The sequence below is a fragment of the Coloeus monedula genome (genome assembly GCF_965178545.1).
Source record: "Coloeus monedula genome assembly, chromosome: 7".
NCBI classification, from domain to species: Eukaryota; Metazoa; Chordata; class Aves; order Passeriformes; family Corvidae; genus Coloeus; species Coloeus monedula.
In genome coordinates this window covers 27,220,427-27,243,761 of record NC_138787.1, presented here as the reverse complement: position 1 = coordinate 27,243,761, position 23,335 = coordinate 27,220,427, and the positions used below count along the sequence as shown (strand labels likewise).

The 23,335-nt window shown below is 40.1% G+C and overlaps 1 protein-coding gene across 1 annotated transcript in view; it reads left to right on the top strand.

Annotated features, from left to right (window-relative positions):
• CNTNAP5 (contactin associated protein family member 5) overlaps nt 1-23,335 on the top strand; it is a gene marked incomplete at both ends in the record, with an annotated part of 273,921 nt that overhangs the window by 149,524 nt on the left and 101,062 nt on the right. Inside the window, 3 exons of the mRNA XM_082285207.1 lie at nt 1,652-1,801; nt 2,888-3,059; nt 20,126-20,232. Of these exons, the coding sequence (XP_082141333.1) occupies nt 1,652-1,801; nt 2,888-3,059; nt 20,126-20,232 (429 nt within the window). The remainder of the gene's footprint in view (nt 1-1,651; nt 1,802-2,887; nt 3,060-20,125; nt 20,233-23,335) is intronic.

Genomic DNA, 23,335 nt, shown 5'->3' with positions numbered 1-23,335 from the left:
GATAAAAAACTGACAGAGTTGTCAAAGCAGAGCTGTTCTGTATGCGTTTCATTCCCCTTTATGATAGAAAATGAGGCAGCCCTGCATCTACCCTTATTCATGTAGATTGCTACAGCCATAGCTTGCTGCTACTGAACACTGAAAACCGAGATTCCAGCCTTTATTGCAATCCTAATTAAATTGTTGACAAAGCTGAGACAATGCCAATGTTTGGTTGGGTGTGTTTGTTTTTATGTAGTTCTGAAATCATGAACCTGGGCCCAGCCTTTGGTGCTATCCAAAACATGCTAAACTGCCTGCTTGTACATGGAAAATATGCAGAAAGTGCTTGTGCCATGTTCTGCAGATGTCGGGTACCCACAATAAACTCATGCTTGGTCAAGAATGGACCTATTTTTCCCCCAAATGGGACTTATTTCTTTTGTCATTGTTTCAAACTTCAGCAGCATATTCCACTTCAATGTGCACTTGTTCTAGTTGAAAAATCATCCATTTTTTGCTGGAAAACCAGCCTGTAATTCTGTGGTAACTGTGCATGTGCTGGCAGCTATTACTGACTAAATAGTCTCATTTTCAAATTCATGATGAAATGTCTTTACACATACCTAACACCCACTTCTTTCTTTATTTTGTTTTGAACTGTTCTCACACCTCTTTGTGTTCCTAAGTGCTTGTTTGTTTTCTCTGAAAGTGACTTTAACAAAAATATTCTGTTCAGGAGGGGAGTAAATACTAGTTGTCTTTGCCTGATCTCAGTGACTTCAGCCTGATGGTAGCATATTTGGAACTGTAATTAGGTTACTTTTGATCTGCACCTCCATGTGTGGGCTCAGAAGCTTGCCCACTGATTTTCATGGCTGTCAGAATAGAGGCTGTGGAGTTTCTTTGTAGCTCTGTGGTGGCATTTCAAGAGCCACACGATGCAACACTGATTTTTGGAGTAAGGAAACAGACATGTAATTTCCCACTTTGCAGGAGTATCTAGAAGAGAAGGAGACTGTCCAGTGTATCCCTCATTACCCTTTAGAGGTGCCTGGTCAGAGCAGCAGTCCCAGTTCTCAGAACATCCACGTGGAAATCCAGCTTCTGTACATCTATTAATAGTACTGTGTGCTGTGTTGGTGCTGGAGGGTTTTAAGACACACAAATCCTGCTGATACCTACTGGAGGCAGTCAGGTTTCAGATTGGAGCCTGAGAACAAGCTACAAATGTCTCACTGAGTCCAATCCTCTGCAACCTCACGCATGTGTTTAGTAGCAGAAGCTCCGTAGAGATCTCTGCACGCTTCTGGACCTGTAAGCATTTACCAACAGACTGAAAAGAGACATAGACACCCCCAAAAAGGTAACAATGTGCTACCAGAAAGGTGAGGGATTGGGCTAGCTTGATGACTGACTGCAGTAGTACCAGGTTAGATTAAAATGTGAGATGACCTATTTAAATACTCTCAAAAGCTTCCCTTTTCCTGGGCCCTTTCTTCTATGCCAGTTTGTTTCCAGAGGTAATGAATTCTTTCAAGCTACAGTTCTCCCTTTTTATAGATCAACTGCATATTTGTGGTCACAAGTTAGAAGCAAAAGGAAGTTTGAAGAATGCTGTTGTCTCCTGCATATATTTTTTTTTTTTCACTTTGTACATGTTTTTTGCCAGGCACCAATCTCCAAGATGGGCTTTGGCATTCTGTGAACATCAATGCCAGAAGGCATCGCATTACCCTGACGCTGGATAACAATGCTGCCACTGCCAGCCATGCAACCACTGTCTCAAGGATCTACTCTGGAAACAGCTACTATTTTGGAGGTAGGTTGTTTCAGAGAGGTTTTTGTGATGCAGGTCCTCAGCTGCTCACCACTGAGTTCTCTCCAGGTGCACTGTTTGCAGCCAAGAGCAAAAGGAAGGATTGATTTTTGAACTGCAGTGCATTCAGCACTATGGGCAGGTTGAAGAGTGTTGGTCAAGCCTGACAGAGAGAGAGTAAGCACAACTTCAAACACAGCTGTAAAAGTGGACTAGTGGTAGCGGTAGCCAATGGGTGCCTACATCTATCTGAAAATAGATGCAAAATCTGCAAAGCTGTATTAACCATGAGTGGTTTTGGTTTTTCCCAGTTAAAAGGCCTTAGAAGTATTAATACTATCAATATTGCTGTAGACAACAGTGTTCTGATCAGGCTCAGTGACTTTTTGGAGCTTAGGTAACATACAGCTCAAATCTACCAAGGTATTTATATACAATTCTCTTGTGGAAATGAAGGTAGATTTAGCTCAATTTTGAAAATGGAAAAAACAATCTTGAAAAATGCTATCCTCTGCTTTTTGGAATGCAAACATTAATTTAGATAGAGGGACTGTCATTAACTATTTCTTAATCTAATATATTTCTGTGTAGTGCTTGCTATAGTATGGTTCTGATCTTGGTGAACCCTACGGATGCAGCACTAAGTGAGGATGTACAGGCGGCTTTGGATCCCAGAGCTGTCTAAATACAGGGGAAGCTCAGATACAAGTGGCTTTCTTGCTGCCCACAAGATTTCATCTGCACATTGCTTCAGCAGCAGAATTTAACCCATAATGATTTTACGTTTTGTACAACTTATTTAACATGGTTTAGTTGCTATCAACTGTTGAGTTTGAAGAAGATGAAAAAAAATCACATTTTGATTTTGCTCAGCATGTGTGAAAACCTCATACTCTGATACAGTGGCTGGTTTCTCTCTTTTTTTTTTTTTTCCCCCCTAACTGGAGGATTTATAACACAGGAGGTTGCATAGCAGAAGGAGTAAAAACATTTGGAATAATAAGCTTCTGAGTTCTTGCATCAGGAAATCCCAGCAGAAATAGTTGAACATTCCAATATTCTTCTCTGCCTCTTCTCTTTTTCCCACAGGGTGCCCTGACAATTTCACCGATTCCCAGTGTTTAAATCCCATTACTGCTTTTCAAGGCTGTATGAGGCTCATCTTTATTGATAACCAGCCCAAGGACCTCATTTTAGTTCAGCAAGGCTCACTGGGGAATTTTAGTGATTTACACATTGATCTGTGTGGCATCAAAGACAGGTAATTATTATTTCCTCTTTCTTGTATTTGTTCTTTTTTCATCCTAGTGGTTTATAAATACAGGTTGCATTAAGTGAAAATTCTGATCTGCCAACATTACAGATATTAGGCATAATAGAGCTACTAATAGAAAATACTGCAACAAAGATAGGAGAACTGAGGGGAAATGGTTTCAATTACGAGGCTCTCTTCACATTGACTTGTAGGAAATAGAGTATGCAAATTCAATCAAACTATAGATTGGTGAAAGGATTAAATTTTATGCATAAACAACATTTGATTGCTTTGAAGTTCTAGAGGAAATGAAAGAGAAGGAAAAATTAGTTGATTCATCAGAACATGTCATACCCTTAATATGTAAGCTGGTTCTGCTTAAGTAAATCATCTACAATTTTTCTTGCTAGCCATTACAATACATTCATGATGAAGATATGGTACATCTCATGTGCAATACTGCCCATTCAGTGGGACAATATAATGATGGAATGTCTGCATCTGCCAGAGAAATATTTCAGTTTAAATAGTGATCTGAATCCCTCCTAAGATAAAACCTGACAGGTACCCCAGATATTCTAATAAAGAGCAGAAAGGAAATAAGAAACCAATTTTTTTTTTTTTTAAAGTATTTTGTAATTCTCTTTTGCTTCTTATGGATTTTTAGTGTCTAAATATTTCTGAATCATTTATGAAAATGTGTACTTTGAAGTTAGCATGTGGAATAGGAGGTTCTGGGATTTTTTTTTTGTTTGTTTTTAATCTACCTAAGTTCTGAAAAATAGAAATGGAACTGCTGGAAATTTCATATGCTTCAGATAGTTAAGGGAGTAATAAGGATATTTTGGAAATGCATTAGGACCTTAAGCATTTAATGTATTTTTTTCAGAGATGTTACTTAGATGAGGTTGAAGGCTGATTTCCATTATTCCTTCCTGTAGGAGGGATCAGCCTCCTGGAGCTGCAGTCTTTTGAAAGTGAGAAAACCTCTGTGATGCAAGACCTTTGTGCTCATCTTTGTATGTTCATTTTTGTTAATTTATATGGAGAAATTACTGACTTAGCTGATCAAATCTCTTTCCACATTAAATGAGTGAATTCAAGGGAATGTGAATTTCATACTCGATGTGCCTGAAATGGTGGATGGAATTCTACCATTCCAAGGCAGAATGGAAAAAGATGCAGCTGATTTTACAAAAGGAAGCAAAATGTCATCTTTCCTAAGAACGGAGAGAATTTTGCTGTTTTCTTGGATAAACAGATTCTTTAAGATCGAGTGGACCATTTAAAAGCACTTTGTGATTGTATGTTGAAACAAAAGAGAACTCTTCTGTTATGATGCAGAACTGTGGGACATCTGCAGTGCCTTCACTATCACCAAGTCCAGGCTATGTGCAACTCAGTGGTTCTACTGCAAATATCTTCCTTATCTTTGGTGTCCCAAGGATGACGAGTGTTAGTCTGTGATCGCACCATAAAATTATTTAGGGCAAGGATCCAAACATAGTAAGAATGGGGTTGTTTCATGTAACACCACCTTTCTTGTTAAATATATCACACAGACAAAGGTTAGATGTGATCTAATGAAGGATTTGGGGCTACTGGCTGACAGAGGCTGGACAAGCCAGAGTGTGCCCAGGTGGCCAAGAAATCCTGTCCCTGTGCTGTTCAACATTTTCATAAATGATTTGGACATAGGATTGGAAGGGATACTGAGCAAGTTCACACTCTATACAAAACTGGGAGGAGCTGTTCAGTCCCTCAGAGGCAGGGAGGCCCTGCAGAGAGGCCTTGATAAATGAGGGGTCTGGGCAGTCACCAACTATATGAAGTCCAACAAGGGGAAGTGTCAGATTCTGCACCTGGGATTGGGCAACCCTGGATGTATGGACAGACTGGGCAATGAGAGGCTGGAGACCACTGCCACAGAGAGGGACCTGAGGGTCCTGGTCAATAGCAAGTTGGACGTAAGCCAGCAGTGCCCTGGCAGCCAGGAGGGCCAAGCGTGTCCTGGGGGGCATCAGGCACAGCATCACCAGCTGGGTGAGGGAGGGGATTGTCCCGCTCTGCTCTGCACTGGGGCAGCCTCACCTCGAGTGCTGGGGGTAGCTTTGGGTGCTGCAATGTAGGAAAGACATTAAACTGTTAGAGAGCATCCAAAGGAGGGCAATGAAGATGTTGAAGGGCCTTGAGGGGAAGCCATGTGAGGAGTGGCTGAGGTCACTTGGTCTGTTCAGTCTGGAGGAGACTGAGGGGAGACCTCACTGCAGTTACAACTTCCTCCTGAGGGAAAGAGGAGGGGCAGACACTGATCTCTTCTCTGTGGTGACCACTGACAGGACCCAAGGGAATGGCCTGAAGTTCTGTCAGGGGGGGTTTATGTTGGATATTAGAAAAAGGTTCTTCACCCAGAGGGTGGTTGGGCACTGAAACAGGCTCCTCAAGGAAGTGGTCACAGCACCAGCCTGACAGAACTCAAGTGTTTGGACAATGTCCTCAGGCACGTGGTGTGACTCTTGGGGATGTCCTGTGCAGGGTCAGGAGCTGGACTGTGGATCCCTTCCAACTCAGCATATTCTATGTTTCTGTAATTCTAAGATTTATTGCTGTGTGCACTGTAAAGCACACGTTTCTGTAATTTTAACACATGTGGGAATTGTGTAGCTTAATTAACATGTAAATGGGACATTTGTCTTAGTTATCTAAGCTAAAATTCTCTTTTGAGGAATATGTCTCTCTTTAGAAGCAGTTTATTTGTTACAGGCTTGTAGGCCAAGCTCATTCAGACTTGGGCTCTGAAAGCAGTGGTTAGACAGCTCACTGCAACTTGTGCCTGCTCTTAAAAAGAGAATTAACGACTTTGTTTTGGAAGATGATAAACTGTTGGGATGACTATTGATGCCAGCAGTACGTTTTGGAGAGAAAATCCAGTTGTGCAAGCATATAATGCGCACACCCACCCACATAGCCTGGGATTCTCTGTATAAAGTGATGAGCCTCTGTTGATTTAAATGGGGCCGTCTGAAGGACTGAGCCTTAATGTGTCACTATCACTCATCTCTAGTATTTGAACAATATGTGTGCTCAAATGAACTTGCCATGAATGCCTCCTGTTCCCTGTATTTATTATTTCCATTCTTCAGTAATTATTTCTTAGGAAATACATGAGATTGGTGGCTAAGGAGACAGTGCTTTTGGAGAACAAATGAACACGACCCTCTTGCTGAACCTTCTTTGAGCAGGCAGCTTTTGCTGGAGGCTCCTGCAGCCTTAGTGATCCTGTGAAAAAGGCCACCCTGTATCTGTTCTGGTCCTGGTTGAATGGGAAGTTCAGGATGTGTCTGTGAAAGCTGAGTTCAGCAGGTAGGACATAAAGACATGGTAGCGTCTTGAGCTGAGCACAGCTATGGGCTGTCCAGGTGATGGAAGAAGGCTCATTAGCATCATCTCCTCTTAACACACTGCTTGTTTGTAGCCCCCAGTGCAGTGCCAGCAGTGCTGATGTCCCTGCTGTTGCATATCAAGTTATGTCTAAATTGCAGTCCTCTTGTATGGTACCTGCATGTTTTCCTTAGGTGACACATCCTGTATAAGGAGACATCCCCAATCTGTTCATGTCAGAGCAGTGTCTGCTCCGCAAGCCCTGCAAAGTATTCCCTTCTTTGTCTCCTTCAAGACAAAGCTGCTCTTGCAAAATGTTCCCAGTGCTTTTTTGGAACAGGAAAATAGAATCTGGAAGGAAGCAATTTTTCTGGTAGCAATGTAAGTGTAGAAGTCTTGGCATTATCCCCACTGCCTGCCTTCTGCTAATCCAGCTAATTATTTTCCTTTTGTTCCAGTATGTATGTTTACTATGATTAACCAAGTACAGAGTGCTCAGTCTTTTCTGAGGATGTTGCAACCTGTGGTGCTTGCACTGATCCTGTTATGAAGTGTTAGAGGTCCTGCCTGCAGGCCATTTATTCCCCTTCCAGTGAGAGGTAGAGAAAAATTGAGACAATATTGTGCTAAGCCATAGAGGTCTGCTCCATCTTTAAAAGGAAATAGATGTCATTTTATCTCTCTTTTTTTGTTGTCTTTCCAGGATTTATACTCTGTTAGGAGTGCACATCAGGACTTGTTTGCTTTACACTGAATTAGTAAGTCAGAAAACACAGTTTCTTACACCATGCTGGCATTTCCCCTCCATGGCATGGAACAAAGCAGAAGGTAACAAAGCAGAGATGCCTGGAAGTAAAGGTGCAATAAAGTCCTTGAATTCAGAGACATTTTGTTGGGGGCAAAAGGAGATATCTTTAAACAGTCTTTTGCAGCAGGACATGCACTGCGTTGACCATCTCTGACCAAAAGCCATCTGATATGGGCCTAGACAAAAACAATGGAGACTCTCTTTGAATTTATTTTCAGTTCAGTGTGATAAAGATTAAGTTCATGGCTACAGGGACCATGCAGTCCTCACTCCTTGTGTTTTGCAAGTGTTTTTTGGGAAAGGAAGCATTGTCTGGGGGTGATAAATTAAATTTAAAAGCTTTCAGGAGAAAATCTGAGCAGTAAGGGAGTCTAATGAGAATGGAATAATGCTTTTTGTCTTTGGTCCTTAATCTACAGGGAGGAGGATGTCAGTGTCAAGGGATAGGGAAGTGGCAAGCAGCATAAAAAATTCATTTGCTTATAGATGCAGTAAATCAGAAGGGATTCACTCCATTCTCATGATGCCCACTAAGCCTCTAGCTGTAGGTGTATGGCCAGGCTCCCTGTCCTCCACCTGCAAGTAGCATGTTAGGGGCTTTACAAAAACAAGATGGACTTTCCAAAGACTTCTGCTTTAGAGAAGATAAAACCCAAACCAACAACATACAACAGATAGTCTTTTTCCTAATGATGTTCAGTATTTTACGGTATTTGCAAAGAATTCTTGACTCTGTCAAACAGCCTCCTGGACATGGGTTAGGGAGGCAGTTACAGAGACTTGCTGTTTTCTTCATGTGGTGTTTTTTCCTGTTAGCTTAGAAGGAAAACATGCTTGAAGCCATTCCCCTGATCTAGGCAGGACCCCTGAGCCTGAGCACTCATACCAAAATACTAGGCTCTCACTATCTACAGCCTTCATTTTGAAATTTGGTGTTACTTGCAGCTGGACAAATTATGAAACACAAATTAGCCAGTGAACAAAGCAGGTGGGTGAATGTGTCCAAGTGAGAAGCAGCAGGGGGATAAACAAACACTGTTATAGTAAACACTAACCAGGGTTGCCATTTTGTGTTTAGATTTGCTAGCAGTCATGCTTCTAAATTTCTGTTCTCTATAAAAATATACAGAGCCCAAACTGTTCTTCAGAGGCTCCCTCTGAACAAAAAAAAGCCAAAAAAGACAAACAAAAAAAACCCAACAAACAACAACTACCAAAAAAAAAAAAAAAACCCAACCAAAAAAAAAGCCCCACAAAACAGGGCTGGAAAACATTCAGATTGCCTAAATTCTTTAACCAGAAGAGATTGCTAAGGGGAGGCAGCATAATGGTCTTAGGTGCTCAAAGGCTGCTGCAGCACTGAAGGGAATATCATTGTTTCTGCCCAGGATGTGTAGGAGAGCTGCCATGGCACAGACTGCCTGAGGAGACTGTCAAGTCTCTGTCGCTGGAAGGCTTCAGGAAAAGTTAGATGAGTCTGTGAGAAATAATAAACATGGGTGTGGGTGATCCTGCCTTGGGGTATGAGCATGGACTGAGTGATCTTCCAAGTTCCCTCCAGCTCTGTTGCATTTTCTTGCAGCTGGAACAGCTGTCCCTTGTTCTTGCTTTGGGGACTCTCAAATGTCAACAACAAAAACAGTGCTTAAATAAATAATAACAAAAAAAACCACGAAACAAAACACCAAAAAACCCCACCAAAACCATGGGAGAAATGTTTCAGGAATTCAGCTCACGAAGTCTCAGACCTGTGAGAAAGCTCATTTTAGTAGATGTATCTCTCAGACAATCTCAGGCAGTGCTGCAGCTGTGAGTAGGGACTGTGTAACCCAAAGTTATGTTGTTTTTTTTTTTTAATCACCTGATATCTATAGATAGATATAGATATATATGAAATGGGAGAGAAGAAACAGCAGTTCCTACTCATATGTGACTTCCCTGATTTGCTCTTTTTGCTTCTAAAAAGCGCATGATTCATTTTTACAACTGCAGAAAAAAGCTATGTGATTGCAGAATTTATTGCTCTGGGGTTTTTTGGGATATCTTCTTTGCAAATTTTGTGATGTCTAGAATGGTGGTTAAACTCCATTATGGTTAATAATGTTTTTTCTTTGATGAAAAGTAACTTGATTTCCTTCTACTTGAGATCCTGTGACTTCTGGGAGTTGAGGTGCCTGTCTCTCTTTCAGATGTGTTGTAAATGAGGGTGAGAAGTTTGGAGAAGGCAGGGACTGAGGCACTGGATAACTATAGAAACATCTTCCCCTTAGTAAATCAAGATAACAGCTCTGTGTGGATCCCTTCACAGCCCTCTATTTTAGTTGCTAGAAGATGAAATGCAAATCCGGTTGGATGTATTCACTGACCTCCTTTTTGGCCTGACCAGGCTTTTCCAGGAAGTGTGTCATCTCTGGGCCAGTCAGAAGAGGTGCTGTGTGCAGCTCTGACTGCACAGTCTGTAAGTCTGTCATTCAGCCCTCATGGCTGTTTCTAAAACTGCCACTCTGCTGTTTGGTGTGCCACAAACTGCTCTCTACAAGGAGAGATTAAATAGTCTTGGACTCTTCAGCCTGGAGAAGAGAGAGCTGAGCAGAGTTGTGCAATGAGGAGCAGCATGAAGGAGGTGAATAATAAACAAGAATGTGCAGTTTCTCACAAGTTCAAATCTTACACAACATCAAATTGGATGCTGTTAGATGCTGTAGAGGTCAAATGTAAAGGAAAAAGCCAGTAAGGCATACATGAATTCATAAGCCGCAGATGGCTGGAAGCTGGCAAAGTGTTCAGTGGGATGCTCTTGAACTTACTTCATCAGCATTTTTGCTGTGGCACTGTCACAGTAAGGAAATTGAAAGAGAGGCGCTGTCGATCTGAAGCAAGTCTGGAGGGAGGTGATAAACTTAGGACTAGGAAGTCCAAGTCCCTCACTGTTTCTAAAACATTGTTTTCATGTATGCAGCTCTCTGTACCTCTGTTGTTCAAAAACTAAATATATTGTGTCATAGCTGTGCTAATCTCTAAATACATTTGAATCTTAAGTGTGAATTTTGCTAAGTACTAATATGTTTCTCTTCCCTTGTGTCAGTGGAATAGTGGGTGTGTGGGTCTGTCTGTGTGTGGGCAAACAATGGAAGGCATAGCCTGGGGGAAATTCAGTCAGCCTCTCATTTAAAAATAAATGAAATGGGTAGGAAAACAAATATGCAGATGCTGAGAATTTGGCCACAGAGTTGAGAAGCTCTGGGATTTCCCATTCAGCAATGGGCACGAATGCCAGATTTTGTGACTACAAATACTAGCTCTAGTCCTGAAGCTGAGTTGGTTGTTTGCTGTGGTTGGCATCCTGTTCAGAGAATAGATGCAGGAATGTGGGCTCAAGAGATATTGCAGCTCAAGAGTTACCATGGTTATTAGGAAAATGTGCCAGAAAGTCATTAAACCTCAGTCCAGAAACACGGTGGATTTCCAGCCCTTCATCATACGGCACAGATGCTCCCTTTGGGCTGAGCAAGGCTGGCTGCTCTTACCACAGATGGACCCCTTGGAATACAGCAGCAAGGGCTGCAGTGTTGCCTGGAGCCTGAAGGCATGGCTTGCTTAATCTTGTGCACTTCTTGCCTGCAGTGGGACAAACTGCTTCGCAGTGTTAGAGAAGAAAATTCCATTTGCAGGAGTTCTTGCACTCTGTGTACACAAACAGGTAGGATCTGGTGTACTTTCTGCTACCAGCTCCTTCGAAGTCTATAAAGAAAAGTGCTTAGGAGGCATAGTTGTTGGGGTAACTTGTGCCAAAGAGCTGTCCTGAATAGAAAACTGGTCTCTTTTTCCTTTGAATTTGCACCTCATATGGAAATAGTCTCCTTTGCCCCTCAAGGTAGTTCTGGACAAATGTTTGCATTCACCAGGCTTTTGAGGCAAATCCTCTTGGAACACACCTGTAATGATGACATTGGTTCTATTCATGTTTTTAACTCCTCAGCCCCCTTCACAAAGGATGAGGCATTTTTGTTGCCCAGTGACAGAGAAAACTCTGTTTAGGAATCTGCAATGTCATGATTCTGTCGTTCCTGCCAGAACTCAAATACCTTGAAGTGATAGACTTTTTGGTGGCAGTTTTTCCCTGGACAGAGGTGGGGCTGAGGCAGATGCAGAAGCACGGTGTTGTACACCCACTGTTCTATTGTCATAAGTTCTATGCATGATTCGCACTTGAGTATGTTAGACTGGCTTGTCTTCGCATTAAGAGGGCCTTTTGTGAGTTGAGCCTGTCCTTATCCATAAAGGAACTATGAGGGTGGCCAGAGCCTGCTTTTCTCCATGCTCAGGTTCACAAGTTTGCATAGATAATGCATGTGTTGCTCTCCCTGCCTACAGCTGCTGAGGTACTTTAATCAGATTGCTGCAGCTCATGTTGATTTTGCGCTGATGAAGCTCTGACTGGGTTGTCCTATTTTTACTTGGCTGGCACCTTGCCCTCACTGTAGCAAATACTGACAGTGCTTGTCAAGGACAACACCAGGGACTTCACTTCCCTTAAGTGACCTGGGGGAGAGGGGGAGGAAAAAAAATATTCACGTTGAATCCACCTTGGCAGATGGACGGATGGCGCATCTTGCAGGGCATCCTGGGAATTCCAGCGATCTGCCACGAGGAACACAAACCTGACTTCAGGTGTTTTCTTATGAATCCTGGCAGTGCCCCATCTCTGTAGCATCAGTGGGCAGACAACAAGCACATGCTGATGTTACCGTCCTTATTAAACCAAGATTCATCTGCATATTCCAGTTCTCCCAGCAAATCCAAATGGAGAGAGCAGCATGTGGTATCCATAAGAATCACTGCAATGAGATTGGCGTTGACAGTTGTACTATATTAGGGAGAAATATATGGAGCTGATTCATGAGTTCGCTTCCCTGAACTGCTTCAGTTGTGGAGCACAAATAGTGTCCTTAGTTCCTATTCTTTTATCCCTACCCGTGTTTTATCTGTGAAAATTCTTCATAGTATTTTCTAAATAAATTAGCTTAAAGTGTTCTTTTTCCTTGCTAAATAGAGCTGACCTTTTAAAACTTGCTGTATGCCTATTTCCTTTGTGGATTCTATTACATTTTATTATCAATTTTTACTTGTAAGAAAGAATATTTTTTTTTTACTTTTTCTTCCTTTACTTTTAGTGCTGAACTTAACATTGCTTCGTGTGTTGTACTGTCAAAATGGGCCTTTGGGAAATTAATTACTATTGCAGGTGAAGGGTGTTAGGATAAATCCGATAAAAGCACAGTGGTTTTTTTATGTTTCTTAACTCTCTTCTTAGATTTAATGTATGCCCTGCAGCAGAAGCCAAACTTCATATGATCCTCTCACCGCCCAGCTTGGCCATGCAAGTGAGAAAATACCCTGGCTAATTATGTCCAGTAAATTTTAATTTTTTTTTTAGAGTGTCAGGCTGGGATTAAAAAATCAGACACTTAGTATTGTATTTATCCCAACATAAATATCTGCAGTGCATTGCAGAAAGAATAATTTAAAAAATCCCAACCCCAATTTGGCATCCATCCTTTTCATTCTCTATATAGTTTTTCTATCTTCATTATTTAGTGCCTTCTCTGCAGAAATGACAATTATTTTATACTGCATATTACTTTCTCTTTGCAGGAAATCCTCTTATGTGTTCCCTTCTTGGTTTTGTAGCAATGAGTGGGATGTTTTTACATCACATCCCTTGAATTTGGATGGTGATCAAAGCTGGAATGAACTGAAGACATAAGAGGGGATGTCATGTGATGTCATGTGTCTTTTTTCAAAATATTTCTGATTCTGGGTAAATCCAAGTTTGGTTTGAGAATTGCCCAACTATGTCTCCATCCTCAGCCAAAACAAAGTATTTGGACTGTACACCTTCAGATGCTGGAATACCCAGATCTAGATTTTTTTCCTTTAAATGCTGCAGGAGAGACTGTCCTGTCTAGTTATAGGGATCTGATAGTCCAGATTAGTAGTTCTTCTGATATTTTGTATCACCTTAAAAAGATCACTTAAGTCCTGTGAGTGGAAATTTTCCCCCTTATCTTTTGTCTCTTTTGCCTGTTTTAGGATTCAGTGGACAGATAGCTCAGGGCATACTGAAGCTTCATGTCTTCCTCCAGTTTATATAAGGAAAATGTGAAAAAGTTTTCAAAAAGTTTCTCATGCTTGGCACTTTGTAAAACACTTTGGTTCATGCTTGTTCAGCAAAAATTAGGATATTGTTAAAAATGTGTCTTCCTTTTTCATCATATTGCCCTTAGAGAAATTCTGGTTTTTTTCTACTTCCTCTATACTAAGCCCAAAGCAAAACACTGGAGGTAATGATGTGGAAGTGGAATGGGGAAGATATCTTGAATCCAAGCTATGTTACATGCTGGGGAAGGAAAAAGGGAAAAATGTATCTTAATGACTTAATCCCTTGTAAATATCAATATACCGTGAAAAAAATAGTATTAGAAATAGAGGACTACCTGATGTTCTGTGAGAGTTGAACAATCTCTTGGGTCCTTCCCTGAAGTATGCACCTACATCACAAATTGGACATGCTAACGAATGGAATTAAATTACTGGAATTACACCCATGCAGGTAGCATTTTGAAGTGTGATCTTGGAAATCCTCTCAATACCACCCAGGTTTTAAGATGGAAGGACAGGGTGCAGAAAAACTGAGCAAGATTTAATAAATTCAAACCCACAGGCATCAAAAGCCTGGGTGTTGGAATTAAAATCCCTGAAATTCTGAAGAGCATCCCCTCATCTCCTCATAGCTATTCTAATGTTTAAAGCAGCTGCATAAAGCAGGTAATGGCAGAGCTTCTCTCTAATAGCTTAAGGGCTGATCGACAATGAAGTGTAATAAAACCATGTAGCACAGTTTCCTGCTCTTGGACTGGGATATGATCTTCACACTGTCAGATGCTCTTGCTCAGTGATAGAAAACAGGAAAATATTTGGACAAAGCAAATTCCCAGAAAAAAACAGGCAGTCACAGTGGAAAATGCTACCTCTGACGAGGGGGCAGTGTTCTAGGCTTTGTGTTTCTTTAATGAGAATGAAAAGGAATGCTCAGATTATTTGGATAATGCATAAATTGGTTTGCTTGCCCTGCCTTAATTTTTCCCTTTGTTTCATGCATGCAAGACCAGCTGCAGAAAATGACAATTCAGGCCCACAAAGTGTTCACTAGTATGTGTAAGTGCTGTGTTTCAGAGCAAAATAAAGACAGATGCTTCAGATTCATCAGTATCATTCAGTAAATCCTGTAGGGGGTAGGTAAAAAATCAGTTTGAGCAGGGTGAATGCCTTCCTGTAACTGCAGTGACTTATACATGTGGAAAGGTGCTGAAACTGGAGAAAGTCAGCTTTGTCCCTGTGAGTGTAGGGACTTCCCACCAGGGTGGGAGAGGGGATTTGTCCTGAATGAGACCCATGTGGAGAAAGAAGGCAGTTTGAAGGTAGGTAAGGGGCTAATTTATTGGCTTTTGAAATCCAGCTTGAGTGTGGAATTGAGCTGGGGGGAACCTGAATAGCGCTCACTCCCATTGCTGTTCCTTTAGAGTAAAAATCCATGGGATGTGCAATGCCACGGTAAATTAAAGGCCAAACATGGGGATGCAAGCAGAATATAATATCATATCTTCCTTTGTTTGTTTGATTTTTGCAGATGGCTTTTCTGCTTTTGCTTTGTAAAATGATGAATTCTAAATGGAACAGCTGTCTGTACAGGATGGTTTATTTGTTTCCCTTTTTTCTTTTTCAAATTTATTTATATAAAATCCTTTCTGCTGATGCTAAGCCCAACTGTCAGCACATTTACCTATATTAAAAATTTAGGTCTTCTAACAACAAAGCAATCAAACCTTAAAAAAATGCCTTTTATCTAAGGCACAGATAACAGGCTTTTCCTTCACTGCTGCCAGTCCCAGCACAACCTTCTCTACAGTTCTGTCCTACTCACATGCCTGAGGACTGTTGGCATCAGCGTTCAGATCTTTTAAATCTTGGCCTCAGTGGTATGCAAAGCAGGGCCTGAGAACCAAGGAGACCAACAGTGGAAATAGTAATATATTTTGAAAGTTTTTTCATCAAGTTTTACAAATCTCGCAAAGAAGAAAAACTGACCTTTGTGGAAAATTATTGAGATGAGAGAAATACCTTTCTTTTTTTTTTTTTTTTTTTTTTTTTTTTTTTAACATCAATTCAGTAGGAAAGACTAGATGAATTCCACAATGGGAAAAAAAAGAATTGTCTGTTCACATTATTCTTGTTCTGTTTGTAGAACTCCATGGGTTCTCATAATATAATAAATTTAGGAAAGGAAACATAGATGACTTAAAAAATAAAGAACACCACAAGACTTTATGGTAAGTTGTTGGTCAGTTTTCTAAAGTTGCAAGAGGAGAGAGAATTTGGAAGGTGTGGTGATGAGGAAAACCAGAGGTCTGAACAGCGTTAATTCTTTTGCAGCCTGTCATAATACTGCTTTTACACACTTTTTCTCTCTTCCTCTGGTTCTGGTAGCTCTTTTTTCTTCCTTTAATTAAGGACACCTAACCCACTATTTTACCACAAAAGGACATCCAGGGGAAAATAAGAGTGGGATGTGCTTTTGCAATATTTTTTCTGATGCTCTCAGATCTTCATTAGTTTTCCCCTTGGTAAACCTCTGAAGTTGGCATACATTGTCTGTCTGGTAACATTGCTAAATTTCTCTTTGAAATGATTGTCTGGTCTCCCCTTGAAGCGCCATTTCTTGTATCAAAAATAACCTTTGGCAAGGAATTTCCCAGATTTACGGCTCAGCACAGCAGGGCTGAAATCCATGCTGTTGCAATTGGCCTCAATCTATTGAGTTTAGTGGAAAGACATCATTTTACTAAAGCAAAATACAGTCTGTTACAGCAACAGCATCAGTTTCATCAGACATGCATGCACATGAATATGAAGTCATCTCTTTTAATGTTATATTTTGTTAATTTTAAATGAGATACCTGCTGGCTGTAAATAGGAAAACATGCTGAAATAAAGTGAATTTGATACAGTATTTAGGAAAATGCTTTATAGATAGAAAATCTTCAGGTATTTTTTTTTGTTACAGCATTATTGAGTTTTAGGGGCTTAGTGCTTGTCTAAAAATTATGTGTATTTACAGTCTTGATACCGAGGCGGTGTGCTCCTTTTTTCTTTCTGTAATGGTTCCCTTTCTTTCCTCTGTACTTTGGAAGAGTTGAGAGTAGTGCTGGATGTATTGTGCTGACGATAACAAAATCTCTGAGGTGCTTATTGAAAGTACACTGGGTTTATTCCCAGTCAAGTGTAACATCAAATGTGTAGAACTCCTTCAGCCTTCCCACTCAAGTAATTTTTGCCATTGTTATTTCTTCATCATTCCCATCAAAGGGCCAAATTTCCCTCCTAATGTCTGTGCAGTTTCTCCTTTGATTTCAGAGGAAGCACACGTAGAGTTTTGGAGGTGAATATTTCATCCAAGGACAGTGAAGGCTTTTGTGCAGACTCTGCATATTGTTCACGTAGATGGCTAAGGTGTGCATTTTCCAGCTTGGCTGAATGAGGGAAAAAATTATTTGCTTCACTTATTTTTATTTTTTTTTAATAATAATTTTTCACCATGATATATATTATCTGAATAAACAGGGAAGATCAGAGTCCCTGGTCTGTCACAAACTTTCTTAGACAAATCCATAATTTTTCAAGTGTCTCATTTATGTTACTTGCAAAAATTGAGTTGAGTTGTTTGTTCATTTCAGTTGCAAATAGGTCAGGGCCTATGTGATGCAAGTTTTTGTCTATGAAACTTTCTGTGATACCACTGCACTTTTTGCTGAAAGTGTTTGTTTCTGCTGAAATGCAAATATTAATTTGTATTTTAAATTGCATGTATTTAAGTCCTTCAACATGAGGATCTAGGACAGTTCACAAATGGAACAATCTGTGACTTATCCATGCCTTGATTAATTTTAATCATAGCTATTTCTTAACTTTGAGTTCTCTCACAATTAGGATAAATTTTGCTTCTAATGAAGACACAACTGCTCAGCTAGAATGGGATTATGGTAATTGTTAGAGTTGCAAAGAAATTTGTTTCATAAGCTTTTAGAAGGGTTAGTTATCTGACCAAAAACAAGATCAATGCAGTTGGTGCTAATTAAAGCAAATAGACTAAGGAATAAAAAAGATTTAATTCTGAATTTATGAATATCATTAAAAGCTTACATGGTTAATTTGACTTGCATTTTGTGCATTGTTGGGAGGAGGAAAAGTGTTTGCATTTGTAAGACAAGTAGAAATGGGAAGTGACCTTCAAACTTTGTAAAGTCTTTAAAAGGAAACTGTTTCAAGGGAATAAATGTGGCTAAGCCTCTAATACAGGCCTTTGGCAAACCACAAATGGCTAGTAATTAGCTCTACTGCATTGGGTTAATTAATAAAAGGTAGCTTAAGATAGGCAAAAAGCATATTTGTCCATTACACTGATGATGTAAATTAAGATAATAACACAGCACTATTCTTTTTTTCTCTCCAAAGAGCTCTATTAACATCATACATTTCTTCTCACCAGCATCCCTCTGATGTGAATAGAACTACTGCTGTACAGGTGACATAAAGGAATGTTTATCACTAGATAGCAAGTGGAATTAAAGGCAGTGTGCTGAGGGCAAGGGCAGGCATAACCAAAGTACAAATATGAATAAATGTGCTCCCACAAGCGAAATTCACATGTATCACCACAGAGCTCTTGTACCCGTGCTTTGCTTCTGGGATGAAGCTGCTGGGGAGCTGCTGGTTCAGGGTCCTGCAGGGCACAGCAGGGTGCAGGACCCAGTCCTGTTTGCATCATGCCATAAGGCTGCTCCTGCTCTCTTCAGCATCGACCCAAAGCTTTAAATCTCACTGCAGTATTGGCAGGAGTAGGTGTGATGGCAGAGGGGCTGGCTGGGCTCTCGCTGCACCAGCAGGCTGTTGGACTGAGAGATGATTGCCCAGCACACCACTAACAACCAAAATCTCACCCTTCTCAGAATTCCTGCCTTGTAAAGATGGGGCAAACCCAGAGGTTTTGGCCTTCCCCTTTGTTTCCTTTTTGGTTTAGAAACTAGGTGTTCTCCCACAGCCCTGGAAGTAGCTCCCTGGCAAGCTAGAAAACCAGGAGTGTAATTCTCGTACTGTCCTCATTTTGTACTTGAGCTCAATGATTAATAAAATCCATGACAATGATTTTTATAAGACCAATATATCTCATAATTGTTTTAATATTGTTACAGATAGTTATAAATAACATACTTTCTTCTTGAATTCCTTATTTCTCTAGTATTTGAATAATGAATAATTACTGCACTAATTGATTAAGGATTAATAAAAATAATTAATCTTTCATGTTAATATTTTATATGCTCTTTATAATTTTATGTATAATGGTATAAATAGTGATCAAGTGAACCTGTGTTCAGGAATGAATCTCAGACTCCCTGATAGAGATTAATAGATGTAAGTTTGTATGAATGAGCATGGAGCATATTGAGAACAAGAGGTTGTTCTGATAAGCCTCTGGGCACAAACAGGTTTCTTTGGGTTGTCAAGGTTTGGCATCTCTAAACAGCCTTGGACTGAAGCAAATTGATGAAAACTTGGCTGATGAGGCTCAGAAGGCTGGTGAAGATGACTGTTAGTGACATACAGGTTTTCTGTTTTCATGCATGAAATAGGTTTTAATTTTAAGTTATCTGGAAGAAACAGATTGAAAGCCAATGCTAAGGGCAATATACATACTTAAGTGAAAAAAAATCCTAAGGATGAGATGAATTGCAATAAAACCATGTCTTCAGCTAGAAAAATGAAGGTAGCATCAGTGATATCACACTAACACCCTGGAAAGATCTGGCATCAAAAGAGTTTTGAAGCTCAAATTACGGCAAAGCAAATCCTAATGGAGTTCTGTAGTGTAAAGGATAAATTGATTGCCTGTTTCCTCTCCACCCACCCATCACAATTGAATCAGCAGTATAAACAAGTTACTTATTTTTCAAAAGTCAGACATACTGTGTAAAAGAGATTAATATACAGTAAGAGGGAAAAAATAAAATGAAAAAAAGGCAAATAAGGGAACAATCTGTTTCCATTTAAGCTGGTGTAACTCCATGGCACTGCCTGCGTTTATGCCAGGGGAGTTCAGATCAGCATTCACTTCTTGTCCTGGAGATTGAATTTATCTCCCACAGCTTTTAGTTTTGTTCATTTCCTGAGCTGCATGCTGTTGCGCCTCTTTCTTCTTTTAATAATTTGTTTCACAATAATACTTCAGAGGCACACCAACTAAAATGAGGAAAAGAGAGTACAAAACTCATAATTGAAGCATATTTTTCCTCTCACTTCAGAGATTTGCATGCTGTTAGCATTACCACAAATGTAACTCAGCCTAATTTTGATAACAGTGGTGCCTGTTTAATCAGAGAACAGGGGATTCCCCTTTGAAATGAGATTTCAATAGCATTTTCACCTGCTACTTTTCTTGCTCTGTACTCAGAAAGTTCAGGACACATTAATTGCTAACAAGTGGAATGTTTTTCTTTAGAGTGATTTTTACCTGTGTTCTAGATAGCTTAAATGTTGTTTTCTTCAGTGCTTGTATTGTACGCAAATCACAGAGAAAGAAATAATTATTTCATTATACAGTGATTCAGCCCTAGGAAACTCTTGCCTGAATGAGGAGTTGAGACAGTTCTGTTTTGTTTGCTTTTTTTTGTTTTTTTGTTGTTGGTTGGTTTTTTTTTTCCCAGCACATTATTTTTTCAGAAATATTTATAATTAATTACACTTTTTTAAAACTGTCTCAAATTAGATGTTTACCCAACTACTGTGAACATGGAGGAAAATGCTCCCAGTCCTGGACCACCTTTTACTGCGACTGTAATGATACAGGCTACATGGGAGCCACCTGTCACAACTGTAAGTAAACCCACGTACAATTTTCATTTGTATTACATCCACATCATAATCACAGTGGTCATTAGACACTTACTAGAATTTAGCTGGGCTGAGCTGGCTAATTTTAATTTGTGTTTGGTGCTTTAAGTCAATTTTACCACCCTGGGCTTTGTTTTTAGATCATATGAAAGTCCCTGTTGCAAAAACGCAGTTTTCAACAGTTTATGACTTCGAAATTTTGCTAAACTATTATTTGGGCTGCTGCTATTAACAAGAATACAGTATTTGAAACAGGCAGTACACAAAACATTCAGCTACTGAAATCCACAGCAAAAGGAATATTAACGTGTTTTAAAGGTTAAAAAAACCCCATCAAACAGTAGAGGAACAAAATACTGTGAATTCTGGTAAAAAATAGAGAAAGGAAAAGCCAAAATAAAATCTCTTCATACAGCTGGCTAAAAGGGAAAACAGAAAATGGAGGTAAACTTCCAGTTTTTACACAGGAAATATAGAGAAAAAAACAGTGAGTAAGAATAACAATTCCAGGAATACAACTATAACCACTCCGGGTGTTTGATGAGCACTTGGACACTGCAGATAGGATGACATTGGTGGGATGGATTTTTTTTTTTCCCTGTTAAACTAAAAAGCAGAAGAGAAGGTACTTAGTGGTTTGAAGCTGAGAATATTGCCAACCATACTGTCATTTTGGGGACTTTAATGGCTTGCTAGTTAACAGTGAAATAATTTGTGGGGTATGCAGCTGACAGGAGAGTCTGTTGAGAGATCTGTTCATAGATTTGTCACCTGAACTCTGTGTTGTAAACACAAAGCAAGCCAAGGGTTTTGTGCGGAAATCATGCCAAGCCAGATGAAGAGAGGGAAGAAAAAGGCTGACTTTATAGTTTTAAAAAGAGGGCTTCCTTTTTGTCCATTGCTTTTGTTATTCCAAAAGGCATCATACCTCTTCAAAGCTCATAAGGCCATAGCAGGGTATTTACACCAGCTGATGTCTGGTGTAAATGTGATGACACCACTGAGAACTAGGTGGCTGAATCAGGTGGTGAGAAGGGAGAGGCTCCTTGGGGAAGGAAGAGAACTGTCCCTATTGACCGTCAAAGGTGATTAGGGACACTCAGCTCTGGGCTACATCTGTGCTGTCATATTAGCTTGGGGGCTGAGGCTCACTGTGTCTGTGCCAGCTCAGTGTGGCTTCTGTCCAAAGGAGACCATCTCGTTACCACAGAGAACTGGTTCATGACTATTTCCTCCATAGACACTTCCATGGAGCTAGTGAAGCCTCCTGCTTCTGTCAACTCGTGTCTGCACTTCAAAGGCACATACATAGCTGCAGTTATTTAAGGTTCACTGATGTGGAACTACTCTGAAAAGTTTCTTAGGAAGCTCTTGTGTTAAGCTGTGCACACCTGTGATGTACAGATATTCACCTGCTCAGCTTATTTACAACTGATTTATCAACAGCTAATTTGATTCCAGCTAGATTGTGGAGCCAGCTACCCTGTGAGCCAAGCAGCGCTGATAAACAGCAACATTAGTCTGGAGAAATGCATTCATCTGCTTGAAATATGCAGTGAAACCAATTCAAAGCTGGTGGGGAAATGCAGACTGTTGATAAGAAACTTGCAGAACAAGAGACGTTATCACTTCCAGCTGATAGTGGTTGATGTGCAGGAGTACCTTTTAGTAGGTGAATGAGAGGCACAGATTTGATCACAGCATAACTCCAGAATATCCTCAATGTATAGGAAACTCTCCAATCATGTAATTCATTGTAGTTCTATCAAAGTAAAACATCTGTTTTAAAAGGTTTGAAACATTATCCCAAGAGATTTTCATTTTTCTAGAACACTGAGGCTGACAGCCCTGAAATTGAACTTATACCTTTGGAGAGGCTGTTTCTTTTATTAAACTGCCCTTCAGACCCAAATCCATGCAGCAGTAAGGGAAAGATTTAGCTGTCAAGTGAAACAGTGTGAATTGTTTCAGTGTTTCCTGGATTAATTTTTGTCTTAGTTACATCACTGTAGGTTTTGCCTCATTTTGGTATTGTAAGAGATGGGTGCCACTGGTTGAAAACCATAAAAAGACCCATTCTTTGTCATAGTTTTAGGAAGAACTGCATGGCATGCATCTGTGAGCCAGATTTAATTGGTTTATGTTTTGCTACCCCAGACTGGGAGATCTTAACCATTTTAAAAACTGAGATCTGAAGAGAAATTGCCCCTGACTTACTGTCATCATATGTGAAATATTGAAATACATCTTATGGTTGGTACATAAGCAGTCTTATTTTTAGTTCCAAATATTCACGGACCACACTGGATTCCGCTGTGAGGAATAGCTAACAATACATACTATCTCTTCTCCAAAGAGTTTGCAGTTCAGTTTCTGAGGGTATAAAAACATGCTGGGACAGGTGATGGAATGCCAGAAAGGCTTCATCAGCATCAGATTTCAGTCTAACAGGTGCATAATTATTTCTAGGCTTTCTTATAGCAAAATAGTCATAAGGTAGAGATTAAAAAGAGCAAAGTTGGGTGCTTGCAGACACAGAGCAACATGGGAGAAAGCAGTAATGTGCTTGTTTGAAAAATATAAGCCTATGGCCAGAGGAGTTTGACATTTTTGACAAGGCAAATGTCAGAATCATGACAGGTAAAGAGGTTGGAAATGTGCCATGAAAAGCAAAGATAAATAGTTTGCATTTGATGCAACATAGGGGAATTAGACAGTGTCAGAAAAGAACAGTAAGTTGATGGAAGACACAGCTGGGACAATATTTGCAAGACTGTGTCAGATATGTGGGACAAAATTGTGTCTGGCATGTCTGAAAATGGGTAGTTGAAATTCAAGATGTGTGGATGGAGCAAAAGCATGCATCTGAAGATACATGGAAAGAACTGCCTGCTCTAGACATGGCCTTAATATAATCTTACTAGAGGCAGTTACTTGCCTGCAAGCCTCAGGTGTCGTCCTGATCACTCCAAATCCCTTCTGATCCTGAAAGCTCCTAAACTCTCACGGGATGTTTGGCAATCTGCCTGGTCCATATGAGGGTTCACTACTGAACAGGGTGTGTCATTGTCCCATTAAAGATCTA